The sequence below is a fragment of the Mustela nigripes genome, chromosome 4 (genome assembly GCF_022355385.1).
Source record: "Mustela nigripes isolate SB6536 chromosome 4, MUSNIG.SB6536, whole genome shotgun sequence".
Lineage (NCBI taxonomy): Eukaryota > Metazoa > Chordata > Mammalia > Carnivora > Mustelidae > Mustela > Mustela nigripes.
Genome location: NC_081560.1, coordinates 42,071,614 through 42,095,310, shown reverse-complemented (window position 1 = coordinate 42,095,310; position 23,697 = coordinate 42,071,614). Strand labels below are relative to the sequence as shown.

The 23,697-nt window shown below is 33.8% G+C and overlaps 1 protein-coding gene across 1 annotated transcript in view; it reads right to left on the bottom strand.

Annotated features, from left to right (window-relative positions):
* DPY19L2 (dpy-19 like 2) overlaps positions 1-23,697 on the bottom strand; it is a 94,714-nt gene that overhangs the window by 33,099 nt on the left and 37,918 nt on the right. The window contains exons 10-15 of the mRNA XM_059396584.1: positions 20,961-21,038; positions 20,127-20,213; positions 15,895-15,954; positions 10,962-11,042; positions 3,197-3,298; positions 1,459-1,530 (exon numbers count right to left, since the gene is read on the bottom strand). Coding sequence (XP_059252567.1) covers positions 1,459-1,530; positions 3,197-3,298; positions 10,962-11,042; positions 15,895-15,954; positions 20,127-20,213; positions 20,961-21,038 — 480 coding nt within the window. The remainder of the gene's footprint in view (positions 1-1,458; positions 1,531-3,196; positions 3,299-10,961; positions 11,043-15,894; positions 15,955-20,126; positions 20,214-20,960; positions 21,039-23,697) is intronic.

Genomic DNA, 23,697 nt, shown 5'->3' with positions numbered 1-23,697 from the left:
ATGATAGTTGCTTTCCTTCTTTCTTCCCAGAAGCTATTTCATACAAGTGAAAAAGTAAATGAACATCAGAAGTATTCTTAAGGGAAAAAAAAAAAAATTAGCCACAATGGGACAAATAAAAAGGAAGGGTTTATATGGAGACAAAAAAGTGTTACACTTTAATGGGTAAAGGGATGGGGACATGTCTGCACACACGTGTGTGTGCACATGCAGCAAAGGCACAGAAATGCCTTTTAATGCATATGCATGGTTTGAGCTGTGGTGTGTGTTTGGGAGCTAGTACTATGTTTATGAGTCGTGGATCTTAATTTTATAAAGATAGTAATAGTGGATCTAGCTGTCATCTTCTCCCATGTTAGCGATATCCCCACTGAGTAGTTAATTCCTGCATTAGCTCCTCTAAGTGGAGCCTTCAAAGAATAGCACCATTTGTCATGATGGAACAGAAATAGGCTAGTGGAGAGTTAGGTGGAGCCAAAGGGACACAGTGTGTAGTTACCCATTTCTTCTTACTGCCCCTATCCTCTTTCCAAGTGGTCTCTGGGGAACTGGGTCAAGGGAGAAACCACAGAGATGTAGAGGCAGATGCCTTTCTCACTCAAATTGTTCACATTTTATGTGAAAACACAGGAATGAGAAATGTGGGAGCTGGAACTATAGAGAGAGGAAAAGCAATCTGACTTTAAATAAAGAAAACCAGTTTTAACAGGACCACAGGCGGTATAGTAGTAGAGAAATGTTATTGCTATTTACTTGAAGGTATAAAATAAATAGTGACTTAAGACAACCTCTAAACAATATAAAGATGGTTCAAAAATGCTAAAAACTAAAACCCAGTGTCTTTAGTTAGAATTTTAGATATACCACTCCCAGACCAAGAAAATCTGCCAGAGGTATTTTAGAACATTATTTCTTTTATCATAGTAATATTTCTTTTGCTGGGAAAACACATAGAATACACAAAGTTTTAAAGAATTTCTATACAAAATTCTCCTGTGCATGTCTTAAAATGGATCAAGACTTGCTTGAATGTGCTTTATATTCAGAAGATACTGAACTGTTGTTTTCCTTTCACAGCTCCTTCGACAATTTTAATTTTTCAAACTGTGCGATTATTTGCTTGAAGCCCACCAAGACTGTAAGTTCCAAGACAGGAGAAGACCTGTTTTATTTGTCCCAGTGGACTAACACTGTGAATGTAGTTCATGGTACATAGTGGGTAACTGATTTCTTTTGAAAGAATAAGAATATCCTTTCTGATGAGGCTTTCTAAAAAACTCATATAATAGTTTTTTAAAAACCATATAATACTAAATAAAGAGAGAGCTGAGTAAGAAAATTTTTAAGGGGGGTATGGATTCCTTCTAAAAATAAAATGGAATTCCCAGTTATTAACATTAATCCACTATAGTCCTTATCTTGAACCCAAAAGCAAATGAAAAAATTTTTTAGGAATACCTTTTTAAAGATAAAATAAGTAATCGTCATAACAACTGGAAGCAATAATGTCTTTGTATATCTCAAGGGAGTCTGAAATAAAGCAAATTATTCAAACTAGTCATTTATTAAATTTTACAGTAAATGAATAAAAATCTGTCAAATTGAGTATCACAATGAAATTTTTTTCTTTTTTCTTTTTTTTTAATATTTATTCATTTGACAGAGAGAGACACGGCATGAGGGGGAATCCAAGTTGGGGGAATGAGTGAGGGAGAAGCAGACTTCCCGCTGAACAGGGAGCCCAATGTGATGGGGGACTTGATCCCAGGACCCTGGGATCATGACCTGAGCCGAAGGCAGCTGCTTAACCACTGAGCCACCCAGGTGCCCCTCACAATGAAATTCCTTAAAGGTAAAAATGTTTTTATCATTAATGTTATATATATATCTATCAACCTTCATCTTCTACTACAAGAATGAAAATTATAAAAAATTATACAAATGTACCAAAGAGTTTAACAGTAAAAAACATTAAGCCAAAAATAAGCTATGTCTATTACTTTTTCCTTTCTTTTGGTTTTATCTTTCTTTTATTTACATAAAATTAATTCTTAAATTTTATGTTTACTAATCCCCAGACCCTACATTATCATTTCCTGAGCTGCAAAGTTCCATTATTTTCATTGGTGAAACTAGAACAAACAAGGAAGAAAGCCAGTCTATGTAATAACTGTAAATATGAGAAGCAATAAAATAACATCACCAGCTAAATAATTCTCATGACCCATTATTGTGGTCTGAGTGATTTACCATGCCACTGAATTAAGTACTTCTTGAAGGCAGGCACCAAGACATTTTCCTCATTGTAGTCAGTCCTACAGCAAACTGCCTCACAGATAAATAAATAGTACTCATAATAGTTTTTGAGTGAATGTATGACTGGTTGGATAAAAAAGAGAATAATGTATGATTAGTAGTATACCTTTCATGGCAGCATCTTGTTAAAAATTTTTTATAATATTTGGAGTGTTAAGTGAAATAAAACTAAAGTTTCTAAAAATCAAAAGAGAATTTGGATTTGAGCAGGTGACCTAGATTATTAAAAGTAATTGAACGGTATGGGGCACCTGGGTGGTTCAGTTAGTTAAACATCTGCCTTCAGCTCTAGTCATGATTCCAGGGTCCTGGGATCAAGCCTATAATGGGCTCTGTGCTCACTGGAAGTCTGGTTCTTCCTCTACCTCTGACCTGGCCCCTGCTCAAGCTCTGGCTCTCTCTCTCTTCTCTCAAATAAATAAATTTAAAACAATCTTTTAAAAAAATACATGAAAAATATATTTATGTTAAATATATTTAAATATATTTATATTAAAGTATTCAAATATATTTAACATAAATATATTAAATAACATAAATATATATTTTATATATTATAGAATATGAAATATAGAATATAGAATATAATATATAGTATAAATATAAATTATTTATATTGAAAATGTATTAAAAAAATGAAAGCAATTGAACTGTGGATCAGATAGTATGTTCAGCACTCTTCCTGGATTATCTCATTTAATCATCATCAATAACTCTTTAAGATAGAAGTTACTATATGACTAATAAAAGTTATAATAAAAAAATGATAAAGTTGGATGTCTCTGGATAAAAATTGTGAGTTTATGACTAAAAGGAAAATTCAAGAACAAAAAACTATCATACCTGTAGAAAAGGAAAAAAATCAAAAAAATATTCATACCGCTCTTTCCATGAAGTCAAATTCAGGAGCACAAGTGTAAATTAAGGTATCAAAATCTGTATACCTTAGGATTCTGGCTGCTATAAGGTCACTCAAGCGAATCTAAAAGAAAATAAAGTAAAATAAATTAAAATTACCCTAGGAATTATGGTCAATAATAATTAATTTGTTTTATTAGTAAAGTCTACAAAGGAGATAATTCAAGGTCCACAGATGCCCCTCAAAGAAAAATTTTTTTAAAAATCCGTGAACTATACATTCCTATGCACTGAATTATGAAGAAAACTGAAAACAAAGAGAAATATCACAAGAAATGAAAAGAATAGAGGTCAGAAAAAATTAAAAAGAGATGATAATATAAAGAGTGAGTTAAGACCAATACTCATTGGGCAGCAACCACCATGCAGTTAATCGTGAGATTTTATAATCAGCTTTATTAAGAAGGAAACTATCTCACATTAACCCTTTCACTACATATCACAAATCATGATTAAATTTTATATGTGTTTCTATTTTCTCAAAGCCTCATACACTGGTTACAATTTTTGGTGCTTGTTGAACTTTTCAGACATACACTCAAGCCATTAAACATAAGAGCTATTCATCATAAGAACTGCAACTACAAACACTACTTTGATTTAGTTAGTTAATCTCCAAGGCCTTTGAAATAAACATCTCCAACCAAACTCAATGTAGAACCCCTATTTTCTACTGATGATTTATTACCTATTGTCAGTGAGACAATTATTTTTCTACTGCATTCTCACAAGGCCAAAAAAAAAAAAGAAAGAAAGAAAATATCTGAAATGTAAACCTTAATTCAAATTATTCTGTAGGAACAAAAATTATTTTATATCAAATGTAACAATTGTCTGGGTTTTCATTTATTCATGCTTCCCTTAACTATGAGTAGCAAGGATAATTCAGACTTTTCTAATTTGAACTAGGCCTGATGATTGATAATGATTTAACTAAACCACATTCATTTCAAGTCTCACAATGTCACATACAGGAATTCACTTAAGAGTACCAAGGGTGTGGGTCAAGCGGGGAGGAGTCAAGATGGCAGAGGAATAGCAGACTGAGATGACATCAGTTTACAGAGTTCAGCTAGATAGTTATCAAGCCATTCCAAACACCTACAAACCCAACAGGAGATCGAAGAGAAGAAGAGCAGCAATTCTAGAAATAGAAAATCGACCACTTCCGGAAAGATAAAATGACAAGGTGGAAAAACTCACCACAAAAAAAATTAACAAGGGGCAGTACTGAAGGCTAGGGACCTAATCAATACGGACATTGGTAATGCATGAGATCTAGAGTTCAGAATGACGATTCTCAAGTTAGCTGGGGTCAAAAAGGGCATGGAAGATATTAGAGAAATCCTGTCTGGAGAAGTAAAAGCCCTTTCTGGAGAAATAAAAGAACTAAAATCTAACCATGCTGAAATCAATAAAATCAATAAAAAATGGAGGCTCTTACTGCTAGGATAAGAGGCAGAAGAGAGAATTAGTGATATAGAAGACCAAATGACAGACAATAAAGAAGCTCAGAAGAAGAGAAACAAACAACTACTGGACCATGAGGGCAGAATTCAAGAGATAAGTGATACCATAAGATGAAACAATATTAGAATAATTGGAATTCCAGAAGAAGAAGAAAGAGAGAGGGGGACAGAAGGTATATTGGAGCAAATTACTGTAGAGAATTTCCCTAATATGGCAAAGGGAACAAGCATCAAAATCCAGGACACACAGAGAACTCTCCCCAAAATCAATAAAAATAGGTCCATACCCCATCATCTTTGTCTTAGTGACAAAGAGAAAATCCTGAAAGCAGTCCAGGACAAGAAGTCTGTAACATACAAGGTTAAAAATATTAGATTGGCAGAAAACTTATCCACAGAGACCTGGAAGGCCAGAAAGAACTGGCATGATACATACAGAGCACTAAATGAGAAAAACATGCAGCCAAGAATACTATATCCAGCTTGGTTATCATTCAAAATAGAAGGAGAGATAAAAAGCTTCCAAGACAAACAAAAACTAAAAGAGTTTGTAAACCCCAAACCAGCTCTACAGGAAATATTGAAAAGGGTCCTCTAAGCAAAGAGAGCCTGAAAGTAGAAGACCAGAAAGGAACAGAGACAATATACAGTAACAGTCACCTTACAGGCAATACAATGGCACTAAATTCATATCCTTCAATAGTTACCCTGAATGTAAATAAGCTAACTGCCCCCATCAAAAGACATAGGGCATCAGAATGGATAAAAAAACAAAACCCATCAATATACTGTATACAAGAAACTCATTTTAGACCCAAAGACACCTCCAGATTTAAAGTGAGGGGGTGGAAAACAATTTACCAAGCTAATGGACATCAAAAGAAAGCTGGGGTGGCAATCCTTTTATCAGATAAATTAGATTTGAAGCCAAAGACTACAATAAGAGATGAGGAAGGACATTATATCATACTCAAAGGGTCTGTCCAACAAGAAGATCTAACAATTTAAAATATCTATGCCCCTAACATGGGAGCAGCCAACTATATAAACCAATTCATAACAAAATCAAAGACACACATTGATAATAATACAATAATAGTAGGGGACTTTAACACCACCCTCAGTGAAATGGACAGATCATCCAAGCAAAAGATCAACAAGGAAATAAAGATCTTTTTTTTTTAAGATTTTATTTGTTTATTTGACAAACATAGATCACAAGCAGACAGAGAGGCAGGCAGAGAGAGAGGAAGGAAAGCAGGCTCTCCACCGAGCAGAGAGCCCGACGCGGGACTCAATTCCAGGACCCTGAGACCACGACACGAGCCGAAGGCAGAGGGCTAACCCACTGAGCCACCCAGGCGCCCCAAGGAAATAAAGATCTTAAATGACACACTGGACCAGATGGACATCACAGATATATTCAGAAAATTCCATCTCAAAGCAACAGAATACACATTCTTCTTTAGTGCACATGGAATGTTCTCCAGAATAGGTCACATCCTGGATCATAAATCAGGTCTCAACTGGTATCAAAAGATTGGGATCATTCCCTGCGTATTGTCAGACCACAATGCTTTGAAGCTAGAACTCAATAACGAGGAAATCTGGAAAGAACCCAAATACATGGAGGCTAAAGAGCATCCTACTAAAGAATGTATGGGTCAACCAGGAAATTAAAGAAGAATTGAAAAAATTCATGGAAGCAAATGATAATAAAAACACAACTATTCAAAATCTATGTGACACAGCAAAGGCAGTCCTGAGAGGAAAATATTAAAGGTCTCAAACACACAACCTAACCCTACACTTAAAGACACTGGAGAGAGAACAGCAAAGAAAGACTAAATCCAGCAGGAGAAGAGAAATAATAAAGATCAGAGCAGAAATCAATGAAATGGAAACCAAAAAACAAAACCAAACCAAACAGTGGAACAAATCAATGAAACTAGGAGCTGGTTATTTGAAAGAATTAATAAGATTGATAAGCCTCTCCTCTCTTTATTAAAAAGAAAAGAGAAAGGACCCAAATAAATAAAATCATGAATTAAAGAGGAGAGATCACAACCAACACCAAAGAAATAAAAACAATTATAAGAACATATTAAGAGCTACGATATGCCAGCAAATTTGACAATCTGGAAGAAATGGATACATTCCTAGAGACGTATTAACCAACAAAACTGAATCAGGAAGAAATAGAAAACCTGAACAGACCCATAACCAGTAAGGAGATTGAAACAGTCATCAAAAATCTCCCAACAAACAAGACCCCAAGGACAGACGGCTTCCCAGGGAATTCTACCAAATTTAAAGAAGAATTAGTACCTATTCTCTTGAAACTGTTCCAAAAAATAGATATGAAAGGAAAACTTCCAAACTCGTTTTATGAGGCCCGCATTATCTTGATCCCAAAACCAAAGACCCCATCAAAAAAGAGAATTACAGACCAATATCCTTGATGAATAAAGATGTGAAAATTCTCACCAAAATACTAGTCAATAGGACCCAACAGTACATTAAAAGGATTATCCACCACAACCAAGTTGGATTTATTCCTGGTCTGCAAGGTTGGTTCAACATCCACAAATCAATCAGTGTGATACAATACATTAATAAAAGAACAGACAAGAACCATATGATACTCTCAATAGAAGCTGAAAAAGCATTTGACAAAGTACAGCATCCTTTCTTGATCAAAACTCTTCAAAGTGTAGGGACAGAGGGTACTTTCTAAATACCATCAAAGCCATCTATGAAAAACCCACAGCAAAAATCACTCTCAATGGAGAAAAACTGAGAGCTTTTCCACTAAGGTCAGGAACACGGCAGGGATGTCCATTATCACCACTGCTATAACATAGTGCTAGAAGTCCTAGCCTCCGCAGTCAGACAAAAAGAAATCAAAGGCATCCAAATCGACAAAGAAGAAGTCAAACTATGACTCTTTGCAGATGATATGATGCTTTATGTGGAAAACCCAAAAGACTCCACTCCAAATCTGCTAGAACTCATACAGGAATTCAGTAAAGTGTCAGAATATAAAATCAGTGCACAGAAATCAGTTGCATTTCTATACACCAACAAGACAGAAGAAAGAGAAATTAAGGAGTCGATCCCACTTACAATTGCACACAAAACCATAAGATACCTAGGAATAAACCTAACCAAAGAGGCAAAGAATCTATACGAGAAAACTATAAAGTACTCATGGAAGAAATTGAGAAAGACACAAAGAAATGGAAAAATGTTCCATGCTCATGGATTGGAAGAACAAATATTGTGAAAATGTCTATGCTACCTAAAGCAATCTACACATTTAATGCAATCCCTATCAAAATCCCATCCATTTTTTTCAAAGAAATGGAACAAATAATCCTAAAATTTATATGGAACCAGAAAAGACCTCATATAGCCAGAGAAATGTTGAAAAAGAAAGCCAAAGTTGGTGGCAGCACAATTTCAGACTTTAAGTTCTATTACAAAGCTGTCATCATCAAGACAGTATTGGACTGGCACAAAAACAGACACATAGATCAATGGAACAGAATAGAGAGCCCAGAAACAGACCCTCAACTTTACGGTTAACTAATCTTTGACAAAGCAGGAAAGAGTATACAGTGGAAAAAAGATAGTCTCTTCAACAAATGGTGTTGGGAAAATTGGACAGCCACATGCAGAAAAATGAAACTGGATCATTTCCTTACACCACACACAAAAATAGACTCAAAATGGATGAAGGACCTCAATGTGAGAAAGGAATCCATCAAAATCCTTGAGCAGAACACAGGCAGCAACCTCTTTGACCTCAGCTGCAGCAACATCTTCCTAGGAACATCGCCAAAGGCAAGGGAAGCAAGGGCAAAAATGAACTATTGGGACTTCATCAAGATCAAAAGCTTTTGCACAGCAAAGGAGACAGTCAACAAAACCAAAAGACAACTGACAGAATGGGAGAAGATATTTGCAAATGATGTATCAATAAAGTGCTAGTATCCAAAATCTATAAAGAGCTTTTCAAACTCAACACCCAAAGAACAAATAATCCAATCAGAAATGGGCAGAGAACATGAACAGACATCTCTGCAAAGAAGACATTCAGATGGCCAACAGACACATGAAAAAGTGCTCCATGTCACTTGGTATCAGGGAAATACAAATCAAAACCACAATGAGATACCCCCTCACACCAGTCAGAATGGCTAAAATTAACAAGTCAGGCAATGACAGATGCTGGAGAGGATACAGAGAAAGGGGAACCCTCCTACACTGTTGGTGGGAATGCAAGCTGGTACAGCCACTCTGGAAAACAGCATGGAGGCTCCTCAAAAAGTTGAAAACAGAGCTACCCTATGACTCAGCAATCACACTACTGGATATTTACCCTGAAGATGCAAATGTAGTGATCCGAAGGGGCACGTGCACCCAAATGTTTATAGCAGCAATGTCGACAATAGCCAAACTATGGAAAGAACTTAGATGTCCATCAACAGATGAATGGATAAAGAAGATGTGGTATATATATATAATGGAATACTCTGCAGCCATCAAAAGAAATGAAGTCTTGCCATTTGCAATGATGCGGATGGACCTAGAGGGTATTATGCTGAGCAAAATAAGTCAGTCAGAGAAAGACAATTATCAAATGATCTCCCTGATATGAGGAATTTGAGAGGCAAAGTGGGGGGGTTGGCAGATAGGGAGGGAAAATATGAGACAAGATGGGATCGGGAGGGAGACAAACCATAAGAAACTCTTAATCTCACAAAACAAGCCAAGGGTTGCTGGTGGGGAGGGAAGTATGGAGAGGGTGGTTGGGTATGGACACTGGGGAGGGTATGTGCTATGGTGAATGCTGTGAAGTGTGTATGCATGATGATTCATATCCCTGGGGCTAATAATACATCATATGTTAATTTTTTAAAAAGACTATAGAAAAAAGAGAGAGAGAGAGTACCAAGAATGTGTGTGTATGTGTGTGGGGGTGTGAGTGTGTGTGTAAGATTTGTAATCAGTTGGGTGACAATGTGGAGCAAGGCAGAAAAGAAAACCATAGACCAAATCAACATAAATAAATAACTTAGGAGGCTTCAGTAAAGTTTATCATAAAATGTACAGCCCCTACAGAATGAAAAGTTAGGAATAGAAAGGGAAAGAAAAAAGGAAAATGTGTCAAACATACCAGAGAACAGCAGCAACAACAACAACAACAAAAACCTAATGAATCATCATGCAGAGATAGCAATAAATGATGAATAAATCCCTACATTTTGAAATTTTATTTAACCTCAACATGCACATAAGCTCAGTTCTCTTGGAGAGTGATAGCACTTTACCATTCAGTGAGTAAGTAACATAATCTCTGGTTAAAGGTGAAGAAACTTCAGCATTCCACAGGTTCCTAACTGGATAGTACTGGATGAAGTGCATTCCAGAGTATGTTACTGTATGATACACTCATGTACACTCATATCCAAAGGGTAAGTGTCAAGAATCAAAAGTAAATTCCTGCACTATTATCTCTTCACCTGAACCGATTAGCTAAGTAGGGGCTTTGGTTTGACAAAGGCAAACAAGACACTGGCTTTAAAACATACACCACACATGAAGGATAGGTCCATATATTTTCCAGAAGCTGAAAAAATAAAGAATTTTTAACATTTCCCATTTTCCTTTTATATTACAAGAAAACTTTTAAAATATCAAGTCGCATCTTAATTTCAGTCTGTAATTACACATCTATAAAATGACACTGCGATTGTGAGAGTTTTATATTTCAAAGCAGAGTACAGACTTCTCATATGTTAACATTTCCAATAAATGTACAATTTATTATTTTAAACAAATGATTTTTTAAAAAATATTTTAAAGTAATTTACACACCCAACATGGGCCTTGAACCCACCTTCCCAATAAGAGTTGCACACTCTACTGAGTGAGCCAGCCAGATGCCCTTATTTGTATTTTAACTGAAATACAAACACATAACTACTTAAGATATTATTAATATTTTTCCTGGATAGCTAAGTCAGCATTTATTGGTAGTTTTTTCTTAGTGGGTTGAAAAGATCATTGAACTGCATGGTTTTATCATTGAACTGCATGGTTTTATTACTGACTCAGCCAATAAATACCCCTAGGTCTTTGAGGAAGGCACCTAATCTCTATAAAATAAATAGGTAAAAATAGATGGTTTCAAAGTTTTCATCTATTTACATATTTGCAGGAATTTTTATGCTTTAACTAGAAAGTACTTACATGATCTGAAACACCTAAGATTTTAGATGTCAGAAATTTCAAAATAATTGTTCCACACAACCAAGCACAAACTTGAATCAGCTAGAAAATAAAATTATAATACAAAAATTAAAAATGACCCAGTTAAAATATTTAATTATATCAACAAATGTTATAGGAAAATTTTAATCATGTAAAGAATATTAATGATGAAGTCTAAAGATAGAAAATTCTGTTTACAAAGGCAAAGAACTAGAAGAGATGATACTGTTATAAAATATGTAACAACCCTAGAGTTCTACAAATTCTAAAGGAATATTTTTAAAGTTATTTCTTTTCAATTTCTGTGAAAAAAAGAGCTATATGCATGTTTCCAAATATTATTTCCTAGCTGAAAGTTCTTTTTTCAAAAAATAGGATTAAATTATTAAAAAATTCTTCTATCAATCTTTTGGAAATATATCCCTCTTCAAGAAAGGAAAATTTGAAAACTTAAGCTTTTATTTTAAAGAGAGAAGCAGAAACTGAAACTTACATGGGGTTCTCTATTTTTTATTTGTTTTTCAGTTATCCTTGATTAGAAAGAGCTTATTTCTAGAAGTATGGACTTCTAGATAACCTGAGGAAAATTATAGTGGCCTAAATCCTAATCTTCCACACTTATCCAACAAGTAGAACAATGCAATCACAAATATTAAAAACCGGTAACAGTACAACTTCAAATTACCTGTAAATAGAAAGAAACAACATATATAGCAAAGTTGAAACTCAAGTCCTGATCTAAGCCTTTGTAGAGAATGAGGGCTCTCAAAACCATATGGAAGAGGAAAGAGGGAAATGAGGGGTCCCAAACTGAGCTGAAATAACTTTAGAAAAGTCCACTTTATGTGTGAGAAGACTGAAGAATGGGCTATAGAGCAGGGACTTCAAGTGTTCAGTATAAAATTACTGATCCCAGAAAGGCATTCCTTCTGGAAAGAGAGGAAGGGTAAAGAAAAGAGAGAAACCCCCCAGGATAGTGTATGGAAAAGGAAATAAGCAAGAAGGGAGAATTAATTATCCAGAAAAATAAATGGGGATCAAACAAAAGACAATCACTACTGCCATTAAAAGATGAATGAACTAAGTTCCTGTTAATTGATAAAACCACATTTTGTTACATTAACAAAAAAGGCTGCACCTAGATTAGAAAACATCTGCTCTAACCACAAAATAATAAGGTCAAAGAGGTCCATAATAGCTATAATATAGCTTCTTTAAGAAGTTAAAAAAAACTGGGTGTGGTGAAAAAATAATGAATACTGTTATGCCGAAAATAAATTAAAAATTTTTAAAAAAAGTTAAAAAAATGAGTCAAGCATATCAATTTATGATCTTTGCTCCAATAAATTAAAATCTCACAAAGCAGAAAAAAATCTACAATGCAGAATTAAATGTTGAATTTCATAAGCTCAAATAAGCATTCAGAGAGGTTAAAAAAAAAAAAAGAACAAAAAATTTGAACACTAAGGACAGAAAAGGACACCACCCCACCAAAATTGAGAATACTTAACTAAATATAGAAAATAAATGGAAGAAGAGGAGAAAACGGGGCACCAGGGTGGCTCAGTCGGTTAAAGCCTCTGCCTTCGGCTCAGGTCATGATCCCAGGGTCCTGGGATCAAGCCCCGCATGGTGCTCTCTGCTCAGCAGGGAGCATGCTTCCTCCTCTCTCTCTGCCTGCCTCTCTGCCTACTTGTGATCTCTGTCAAATAAATAAATAAAATCTTTAAAAAAAGAAAAAAAAGAAGAGGAGAAAACCATTGAAAAATGAAGACAATCTCAAGGTAATAAAGGAGAAGAGATTCAAATAAAAATTCAAAAGGAGCACTGAGGACAGAAACCCCAGAGGAATAAAAATGAGATTAAAGAAGGTAGTAAAAGAATCAGAGAAAGTGGCAGAAACAGAGGACAGGCAATGTATTTACAATTAGAGTACCTGAAAAAGAAAAGCTACAATCCAAGAAAACTTCTTAGACATAAAAGACCTGAATTTACATTTGGAAAGGACCCACCATATACTAAGGAAATTGATCAGTATGGTAAACTACCTCAAGGTATTGCCTAGTAAAATTTAATTATGAAGAAAATTCCTTAACACTTGTAGTTACAAAGTCCACATAACTTAAAAGGGAAAGAGAATTTAGTTTGCATCATATATGTTAAAAGAAACATAAAAGCACATCAACGGTGTAGAAGCATTTTCAAGACACTCGAGAAAGTGGAAACCAGGAACTTTATATCTAACACAACTATCATTCAGGTATAAAGATTATAGAAAACTAGTTTCAAGCATGCAATAACTGAGGAAATAATCTTCCTGAATATATAAAGAAAGTTAAAAATTGAAGAGTACCATGGAATGAAATATGGAGAGAAATATTAAATACAATAAAAATATATGTAACATTTATGACATTAATAAAAATCTTTAAATTCTCACAAAGCAAGACTCTCCCTGTGCTGTACAAAGAGGTACAGAAACAGATTCAAAGAGGTGACAAAGACAAGAGCAACCAAAGCAAATAAGGAATCATAGTTTATAATTCTGTCATCACTAAAGTTCACACCAACAAGCATTAGATATAAAACATATTTTGACATTAAAAGACATTTCATGAAGAAAATGTGTATGAACATTTATCCATTGCAAAACAGTCTTTATAAAGACATACAAGGAGAAATAGAAACACACTAATACTTAAAGATTTAAATATACTTTTTCAATACAAGCCAGGTCATGGGCAAATAATACATAAAGCTGTAACAGAACAAATTTTCTTAGTTTTCTTTCATCTGAGAATATCTTTTATTTCCCCTACACTCCTAAAAAAGACACTTTCACTGGATGTGTAATTTGTAGATGACAATTCTTTCAGCATTTGACAAACATTATGCCACCTTATTCTGGCTCCATAGTTTCAGATGAGGTTACCGTAATACAAATCTGTTTTGCCTGATAGGTAACACATTGTTTCTATCTGCCTAATTTTAAGATTTGTCTTTAATTTTCAGAAATTTAATTATGATGTGCCTTTGCGTGGATTTTGTTGGGTTTATCATACTTGGGATTCACTGAGTTTTTTGACTCTGTAGATTTATGTCTTTTATCAAATTTGGAAAGTCTTCAGCCTTTACTTATTCAAAATGTTTTCAGTCCCACTCTCTTTTACCTTTCCTTGTGGAATTTCAATGATATGAATATTCAGATGTATGTGTGTATATGCATTTATCTGTCTGTCTATCAGCAAGGACAGAGCGGTAGCAATGAGGATACTCAGCACTCAGATCTTTGGTTTCTAAACACCATACAGAGTAAGATATACAATATAATTTTTATTCCACAGGCATGAAAGAATTATTTGGGACTAACAGAGATTTGGGGGAGGAGGTTGCAAAAAAAAGTATCAGTTCACAAAACTTCTTTGCTTTACCGTTCTCTTTTATGAAAAAAAAAAAAAGGCATAAGAAGCCACAATATCCTTTGTATTGTCTAGATGACTAACGTGATTTGTTTCTTTTTTTTTTTTAAAGACTTTATTTATTTATTTGACAGAGAGAGGGATCACAAGTAGGCAGAGAGGCAGGCAGAGAGAGCGAGGGGGAAACAGGCTCCCCTCTGAGCAGAGAGTCCCATGCGGGGCTTGATCCCAGGACCCTGGGACCATGACCCAAGCCGAAGGCAGAGGCTCAACCCACTGAGCCACTTAGGCGCCCCTTGTTTCTTCCTTTTGCAAAAGACTGATAATATCAATTATGTCAACTTCAAAATATAAAGGTAATCTGAACATTAATTATATCTCATCTTTTTTCTCCTTAGAATTTTGTTCCTATGAAATTCTTGAGTTGAAAGCATACTTTTTTTACTCTTTCCAGTCTAAACTGTAAATACTTAAGACAATAAATTTTCTTCTTAGTACAGCTTTGACACAATTCCCTAAATGTCTTTGTACACTGTTCTATTTGTCATTTTTCAATAGCTTGTAATGGAAATTTTTATTTTCTGAGTTCAGTTATTAAATATTTGAATGTTCCATTGATTTCCTGGTTTAATCTTTTAAAATCATTAATTTTTCTGAAGTAAAAAAAATCTAATAATTCAACCGCACAAATATCCCTACATTTTCATCATTAGGGATGGGAGAAAGCCTCCAGCAGTAACTGGCAACTGTCCATTTTGTTCTTTTGCATTCTGATTAGGAATATACCTGATCTTACCATAACTTCTCCAGTTTTACCTTATTAATATATCATCTGTAATCACATAAATCTTTAATATAGGTTTTATTTTTTAATATATATACATCTACATTAAAGACCAAGAGAAAAAAAGGAATCTCATCTGTCCAATATTACAAGAATTAGTAATTGCAATGCCTACCTGATGATATACTTATTTTATTTGGGAACAAGACACACAAATATAGAGGTAACATGGGCCATCCATTTGCATATTTAGGAAGAAGTAAAAGAGATTAGGTAGTAGCTGAGTTTAAATAAAAAGGGGCTGGGGGACTGTAGGGAAAATGATATAGGGACAAAAATAATAGTCTAAAGTAGGAAGCAGAAGAACAGACAGATGACAGATGCAGAGGAAAAAGAAAAGGGAAAGTGGGATCAGGACTACAGACTGAGTTATTTTGAAGAGAAGATTAGTAAATCTAAAGAGAGAAACTCAAAATTTAGAAAGCAAGGCAGTAAGGGTATAGCAAGATAAAAAGTAAAGAGAGGTGTGAGCATAGTGCTGAAATAAATGAACTCATTTCTTGATAATGACTTGTAGATGTTGCTATGAGCTATTTCTCTCCCTATGCGAGTAGGTATTGACCATAAGTCAATTTTTAAGGTATATTGTCTATAGTCAGTCTATAGAAATACAGAGTTTGGAGATATGGTTGAAACTATTGACTCTTACCCAAAAGTTGAGTTCAGACACTCCCAATCTTTGAATTTTATTTCTCTTTAGAATTATCACCTAAAATTCACATGATATAAAATGAAACAATTAAATAAAATTGACATTTTATATTAATGATACATTTCAAAAAGTATACAGTTGACCCACTTCCATCTTGGCTATCACCACCCATTTTCCTTCTTAATTCTTGATTTTTCAAAATTTGGACCTGGAAAATTTCCTTGTAGTGAGAGCTAAATGCTTTGTGTGCCAAAAAGTTGCTTTTAGGGTCAAGTTAATTCCTCACTGAGTTACTTGAGATGTCTTGTGCAAGCCAATCTTCTCAGGGTATAGATGGTATGTAGGAGGTGTGTCCATGCAAGAGTATATGTACGTCACGCAGCAAAATTAGTGGTCTAAGTTAACATAAAAACCCTTCCTCTCTGAATTCCTAAATAAAATATTTTAAAATGCTTAAAATATGTCTAAGTGAACATGTAAGAAAGAAAATGAATTTTCCAGGTGCCATAGAAAAGCAGATGACTTTAAAAAACTGAAACAATTAGGAGAGCTTATAGGGTAGTCTTAAAGGAGGATAGCAGAATAAAGTTTTCACTATGGACTTGCAGCAAAAGTAGAAAAGGGCTTGGGTCTATGGAAGGTAAGAATGTGGACTTGAGACAGGCATAAGCTAGGGCCCTCAAAAACTATACCCTCAGTCCATCTGAGGTGCTATCAACTAAATGTTTATGTTCTACACCAAACATATGTGTTGAAACTCTAATCCTCAATGTGACATATGGGAAGGTGAAACCTTTGGGAGGTAATTAGACCATGAGGGTGGAGCCCTCATGAAGGGGACTAGTGCTATTATAAGAAGAAATATGGGAGAGATGTCTCTCCACTATGTAAGGATATGGTAAAGGTATCTGTCTGCAAATCAAGAAAAGGGCCCTCACCAAGAACCAAATTGAGTGGCACCCTGATCATGGACTTCCATGAAAAATATGAAAAATAAATTTCTGTGTAAGTTATCCAGTCTGTAATATTTTTACTACAGCAGCCCAAACTGACAGACACTCAATTAATAGGAGTACTCCTCCTACCATTGCTACAAGGTGATACAGTAGTTGTTTATTCTCAAGTTTGGGAAGGAAAAAAAAAAAAGTCCTATAAGAAACTGAAATCCTAGGCCTGTGTATTACATAGATTTTGACTGGAATTTTGCATCATCTAGTTAGTTCAGGGTGAGCCAGGATAAGTTCCAACAACAGGAAAATATAAATGTACCAGATTATACACTTTAACACTGTAAATACAAAATGTAGGCACAACCTACATGCCCAAACATTGAACAGTAGTTGAATTATCTATGGAACATCCATAATACAGTACTATGAAACTATAAAAGGAATGAAGAAGAGCTCTTGAAATTATATAGAATGATATCCAGGATAGATTGTTACATGATATCCACAACAGGCCAATAAACCAAAGTGCAGAATATAGTATGCTACTTTTCATGTAAATAAGAGGTGACATACTTTTAAAAATATGTAATATTTATTAGTGCAAAAAAAGAAAAAATAATAACTAAATGGGCAAACCAGAACACCAATTAGATCTTACAAGAAAGGTACAACCAAGGTGAAAAGAGAGGTGGAGAGAATGGGGTAAGAAGAAATAAGAGGGAGTGACATTTTCTGAATATAGCTTTTTGTATAATTCTTATTCTTATGAATATAATATTTTACCCCAAAAATAAATTATTAAAATCAATCAAGATGGAATTTCTGCTTCTGATAAAATTGATATAACAAGAATTACACATACTCTCCCATCTGAAACAACTAAACCCAAACAAAATAGATTATAAAAGACTACTAGATGCTAACAAATTGGATTACATAGAAGAGATACATTCCTAGAAGTATACACTTTACCAAGACAGAATCATAAAGAAACAGAAACTCTGAGCACCTATAACTAGTAAGGTGATTGAATAAAAACAAAAACAAAACAAAAAACTCCCAACAAAGAGAAGACGAAGACCAGATGGCTTTGCTTGTGAACTCTACCAGACATTTACGGAAAAGATAGTGCCAACCCTTCTTGAACTGTTCCAAAAAACTTAGTAGGAGAGAACATTTCCAAACATGTTTCGTGAGACCAGCAGGACCCTGACAAGGACACTACAAGAAAATTAACCTACAGACTAATATCCCTGGTGAACATAAATGCAAAAATTCTTAACAAAATACAAGCAAATCAGATTTAACAGCACACATTAAAAGGATCATACACCATGATTAAGTGAGATTCATCTTGCAAGTAGGATGGTTCAACATATGCAAATCAATTAACCTAACATCCTACAATACCAGAATGAGGGATTAAAATCACAAGATCATCTCAATAGATGCAGGAAAACATTTGATAAAATTCAACATCCTATCATGATAAAAACTCTCAACAACTAGGAATAGAGGGAAATTACCTTAACATAACAAGAGTCATATTTGAAAATCCCACGGCTAACATCATACTAAATGGTGAAAAACTGTAAGCTTTTACTCTAAGATGAGGAAAAAGGCAAGGATGCCAACTTTAATGATTTTTATTCAATATAGTACTGGAAGTCCTAGCTACAACAATAAAGCAAGAAAAAGGAATAAAAGGTATAAAAATTATAAAGGAAGATGTAAAATTATCTCTCTCTGCAGATGATGTGATCTTCTATGAAGAAAACACTAAATATCATATACACACACTGTTAGAATTAACTTTTAAAAAGTAGCAGGATACAAAATCAACATACAAAAATATGTTGCATTTCTACCCACTAACAACACTCTGAAAAGGAAATTAAGAAAACACTCTCACTTACAATAGCTTGAAAAAGAATAAAATATTAAGAATAAACTTAGCTAAAGGTGTGAAAGACTTAAAACACTGAATTACAAAACATTGCTGAAAGAAACTAAAGACACAAATGGAAGGATAGTATTTGTCTTTCTTTCTTATTTCATATAGCTTGATGGCACGTTTGTCAAATAACAGTTGATTTATCAGTAGTTATTAGTAATAGTACTAAGTATACAAATCTTTTGTTTCATGTAGTTTCCTAGATGTGTGCTACATTTCAAAATAAAGTGTTTTCATAAAAAGAGGTAGATGATTCCAAGTTCTCTACTTTTTAAGGATAACAAAGCTTGATAAAATTTTGAAAATGTTTTTGAGGAAAAAGAAAAAGGAGAGATTACTTGGTATGAGGCCAAAGAAAAAAAAGGCTTGGGGAGCAAAATGTTAAAATATAGGGACAATCTCAAGAGTCAGTCAATGCACCATACATGAAAAAGTGCCATAATTTGGTATTACTGTGATTGATATAATTTCTGATCATTGTAGAAAGAGCATATGTCAGAAACATCCTAGTGGAGGAAAATACTCCATGTTCTGTTTCATGAATATTAGAAGTGTGACTATAAAGTAATGAAACAATTTTACTGAATCACCATTCCAAATACATATTCAAATGAGCATTATCCCATGGAAGTAAGCCACATGAGCTACTTTATAGACTCTATATAAAATATTGTTAGACTATATATATACTATTCTAATCACGTTGCCATTGCTCAAAACAGTTTGAAACTCCTTTTTCCAAACTGCCTTCAGAGATCATTTAGTTATGGTCAAGAAAATCAGTCTAATTACTGTCACACCATATTCTGATCAAGATCTAGATTACCCAAGATCTAATCACCTACCTTGTTCACAAAGTTTTGGTCATTTCCAAAATTAAATCCACCCTTGAAAGATGAAGATTTGCCGCCAATGAAGATATTCAAAAGGATGTGCCATAGTCTGTGAAAGCATTTCAGAGGAGTTCCAAAAATGTTTTGGGAAATGGTAAACGTCATTGCAGTAACTATATCATGTACTGAAGTGATGTAGAAGGAAATAACTAATTTTTATTATAAATTATGGCATAGTTTTAAAGTAAGTCTTTTTACCTTAAGATTTTTAAAAAATATTTACCTGGACATTACTTTAAAGAGATAAACTTAATATTGTATTCATTTATCAATAATGAGAGAGAGAAAAAGCATTATTTGGGAAAAAGTTTTTCATGTGAGTAAATAATAATCAGGGAAGGGTACTATTTATTCTCCTAAACTTCCGTTACATGAGTAAACCTACTATATGTCAGTTAAAAAAAAATCTTCATGAGCTTAGCAAACACTTACCAATGTCATTAACAAAGATGAAGAATAATAAGAAGATAAATACATTGGATTTCCAAACATCAATACAAAACAAAGGAGAACTGAAACCTGCCAATTGAAGAAAGGAAATATCTGTTTTATTGTTATTAGATATATAGCATAATGCATACTTTGTCTACAGGCATAGTCATTTCTAATACAAACTTCATATGCATAAATAATATTAACAAATTATAATAGAAGTTCAATACATGGATAAGTTCTAAGTTTTTCAATACCATAAATTATATACAGAATTTAATCTTATTTCTCTGATATTTGATATAAAGAAAACAGAAAAATAGCACTAAAGCTTCTATTGATTTAATAATGGAGTGATATAATAAGAAAGACTTAGTCATAAGTATTAATTTTCTGATATTATTTTTGTTGGGACTACTTGAGGATTTCCATCACTAACAAAGCTTTGTTTTATTTTCTTATCTAAAATATATGTATGTGTTTAGAAACTGAGATTTTAAAAAATGCAAAAACAAAATTTACAGTGTGATATGAATGCAAAGTGCCAAAAGTCTCAGGTCTTGGGAGAAAAAGCAATTTCAAAAGTAGTGACAATAATAAATAAAACATTAACATTTTAAAAAGTTTCACCAGGACATAAAACATCTGAATGTTATAGATCTGAATATTATAGGTATAGATATATAATAATGTAATCTATCCTGGATAATATCAATACCATATATATTAATTAAATACTACTTGCAAAGAGGTACCCCATAAAATAGTCAGTAATGTTTTATAAATCCTGAAATCTTATTTTAATATTTTACATTTGAATATTAAAAATGTTACCATGTTCATATAAATGATCTTCTGAAATTTGTTTGGCTCAATGTACCCCACAACATACATAGGAAATAATGAAGCTATCTGAAATAAAAATATTAAAAAAGCAAACATGAAAAAAAGTAAAAAACAAACACTTCACTGTTAATAAGTAAATATAAGAGTTGCATTTATTTCCATTAATGACAGTCAAAATAATTTGAACCAACCTTATCATTAAGAACTAGAAAAGCTAGGGAAAAAATATTTCAAAACCTGTATGAAATCCACAGATTACTAACAAAGCAAAAAGAATTAGGAAGTTAAAACCAGAGAAGAGATGAAAATATATAGTGATGAGCATGATATTTTAAGTTGCTTTTATCCCAGAAGCATCTGCTAATTCCCACAGAAGCAGAGTCTAACAGAGGCAGTTGAGAGATTTCAATGGACTCAGTACTCAGGACACACCAAGAATGTGATCTCAGCTAAGTCCCAAGCTTTGGTTTGGGCTGTTGTATGAGCCAGGGATAAAGTAAAATTAAGCAGCCTTCAGACAGACTAAAGCCCACCTTCGAATTAGCTCATTCTCTCCCTGCATGTGATGGTTCAAGATTGCTAGTGCCTTTATTTGCCTACCAGAAGCAACTTTCAATCTTCTCTGGAAGAAGTTAATATCAACACAGTCCCAAATTAACTCTGTAACTGTTCATGTACAATATCCAATACCACATCAAAACTAACCAGACAGAGGAGATAAGACATCATCACGATGACAATAGAAACAGATCCATAAAGTATCTACTTCATGGGTCCATAGATATTTTATGTAAAAAGTCAGATAGTAAATATGTTATACTCTGTGGGCCACTTCCAGTCTCTGTTATATATATTCTTCTTCTATTTTTTTAAACAATACTTTAAAAACGCAAAAACATTATCATACAGTTTCACTTATTTGTGGAGCATAACAATTATCATGGAGGACAAGGGGTGTTAGAGAGGAGAAGGGAGTTGGGGTAAATTGGAAGGGGAGGTGAATCATGAGAGACTATGGACTCTGAAAAACAATCTGAGGGGTTTGAAGTGGCGGGGGTGTGGGAGGTTGGGGTACCAGGTGGTGGGTATTGTAGAGGGCACGGATTGCATGGAGCACTGGGTGTGGTGAAAAAATAATGAATACTGCTTTTCTGAAAATAAATAAATTGAAAAAAAAATGCAAAAACAGCTCTTTTCTTGGAAACTACTCAGAAACATGTTTGGCATCATCAGACATAGACTATCCCTCTTATATGTGCAAAGAAATAACAGATAATACTGAAAATATTGGAATATTGGAGAATATTGGAAGCCATAATAGAAAGTGAAATGTGTAACTAAATACTACAATAATCACTATTAAGAAGTCAGAGATGGATTTAAAAACAAATTAAACAGAATCAAACAAAGAAGTGATAAACTGGAAGGTAGAAGAAAACATTTAGAAAAAAGTATAAAATGATAGAAATGAAAAATATGTGAAAGAACATAAGAGATACAGAGCATATAGTAAAGATCTAATATATTTTACTGTATATCTCAGGAAGGGATGAAGGAATGAAATAAAAGGTATATTTAAAGAGATTATATCTGAGAAGTTCCCAACATTTGTAGAAGAAATCAAACACTAACTCATAAAATATTACAAATCCCCAACAAGGGATAAATTTAAAAAAAACAAAAAAAACTTGACCACACTTAGGCATATCATGGTAAAAACTGCTCAAAACCAAAGATAAAAAGAAAACTCTAAAAAAAGCTGGATACCAGCTGACTTTAAGACTTCCCCAAAACTGCAGTAATCAAGACAACACAGTATTGGAAAAATAACAGACAAATTAAATAATGCACTAAAACAGAAAGGCCAGAAACAGATCCACACAATTACAAGCAACTAAATTTTTGACAAAGGAGCAAAGGTAATTAAATGGAAAAATGATAGTCTTTCCAAGAAATGGGCTGGAGGACTTGGACATCCATCCACAAAAGATGAACCTAGACCTAGACCTTACACCTTTCTAAAAAAAATTAACTCAAAATGGATCTTAGACCTAAATTTAAAACACAAACTATAAAACTTCTAAAAGATAACATAAGGAGAAAACCTAGAATGACCTTATTTGATAATGAGTTTTTAGATATAAAATCAGAAGCATGACCCATGAAAAAAATTAGTAAATTGGACATTCTTAAAATTAAAAAAACCTCAGTTCTGTAAAAGACACTATTAAGAAAATTAATAGATACATGGAGCCCATCAGAATGGCAGATGGCTTATGAACCACAGGGTGGCTCCGGATATGATTATTCCTATGCAGGGGGTCGTGGCTTATATGGTAATCTTGGTGGACCTATTATTACTACACAAGTAACTATTCCCAAAGATTTGGCTGGATCTATTATTGGCAAAGGTGGTCAGCGGATTAAACAAATCTGTCATGAGTCAGGAGCTTCGATCAAAATTGATGAACCTCTAGAAGGATCTGAAGATCGGATCATTACCATTACAGAAACACAGGACTAGATACAGAATGCACAGTATTTGCTGCAGAACAGTGTGAAGCAGTATGCAGATGTTGAAGGATTCTAATGCAAGATATTTTTTCTTTTTTATAGTGTGAAGCAGTATTCTGGAAAGTTTTTCTAAGACTAGTGAAGAACTGAAGGAGTCCTGCATCTTTTTTTTTTATCTGCTTCTGTTTAAAAAGCCAACATTCCTCTGCTT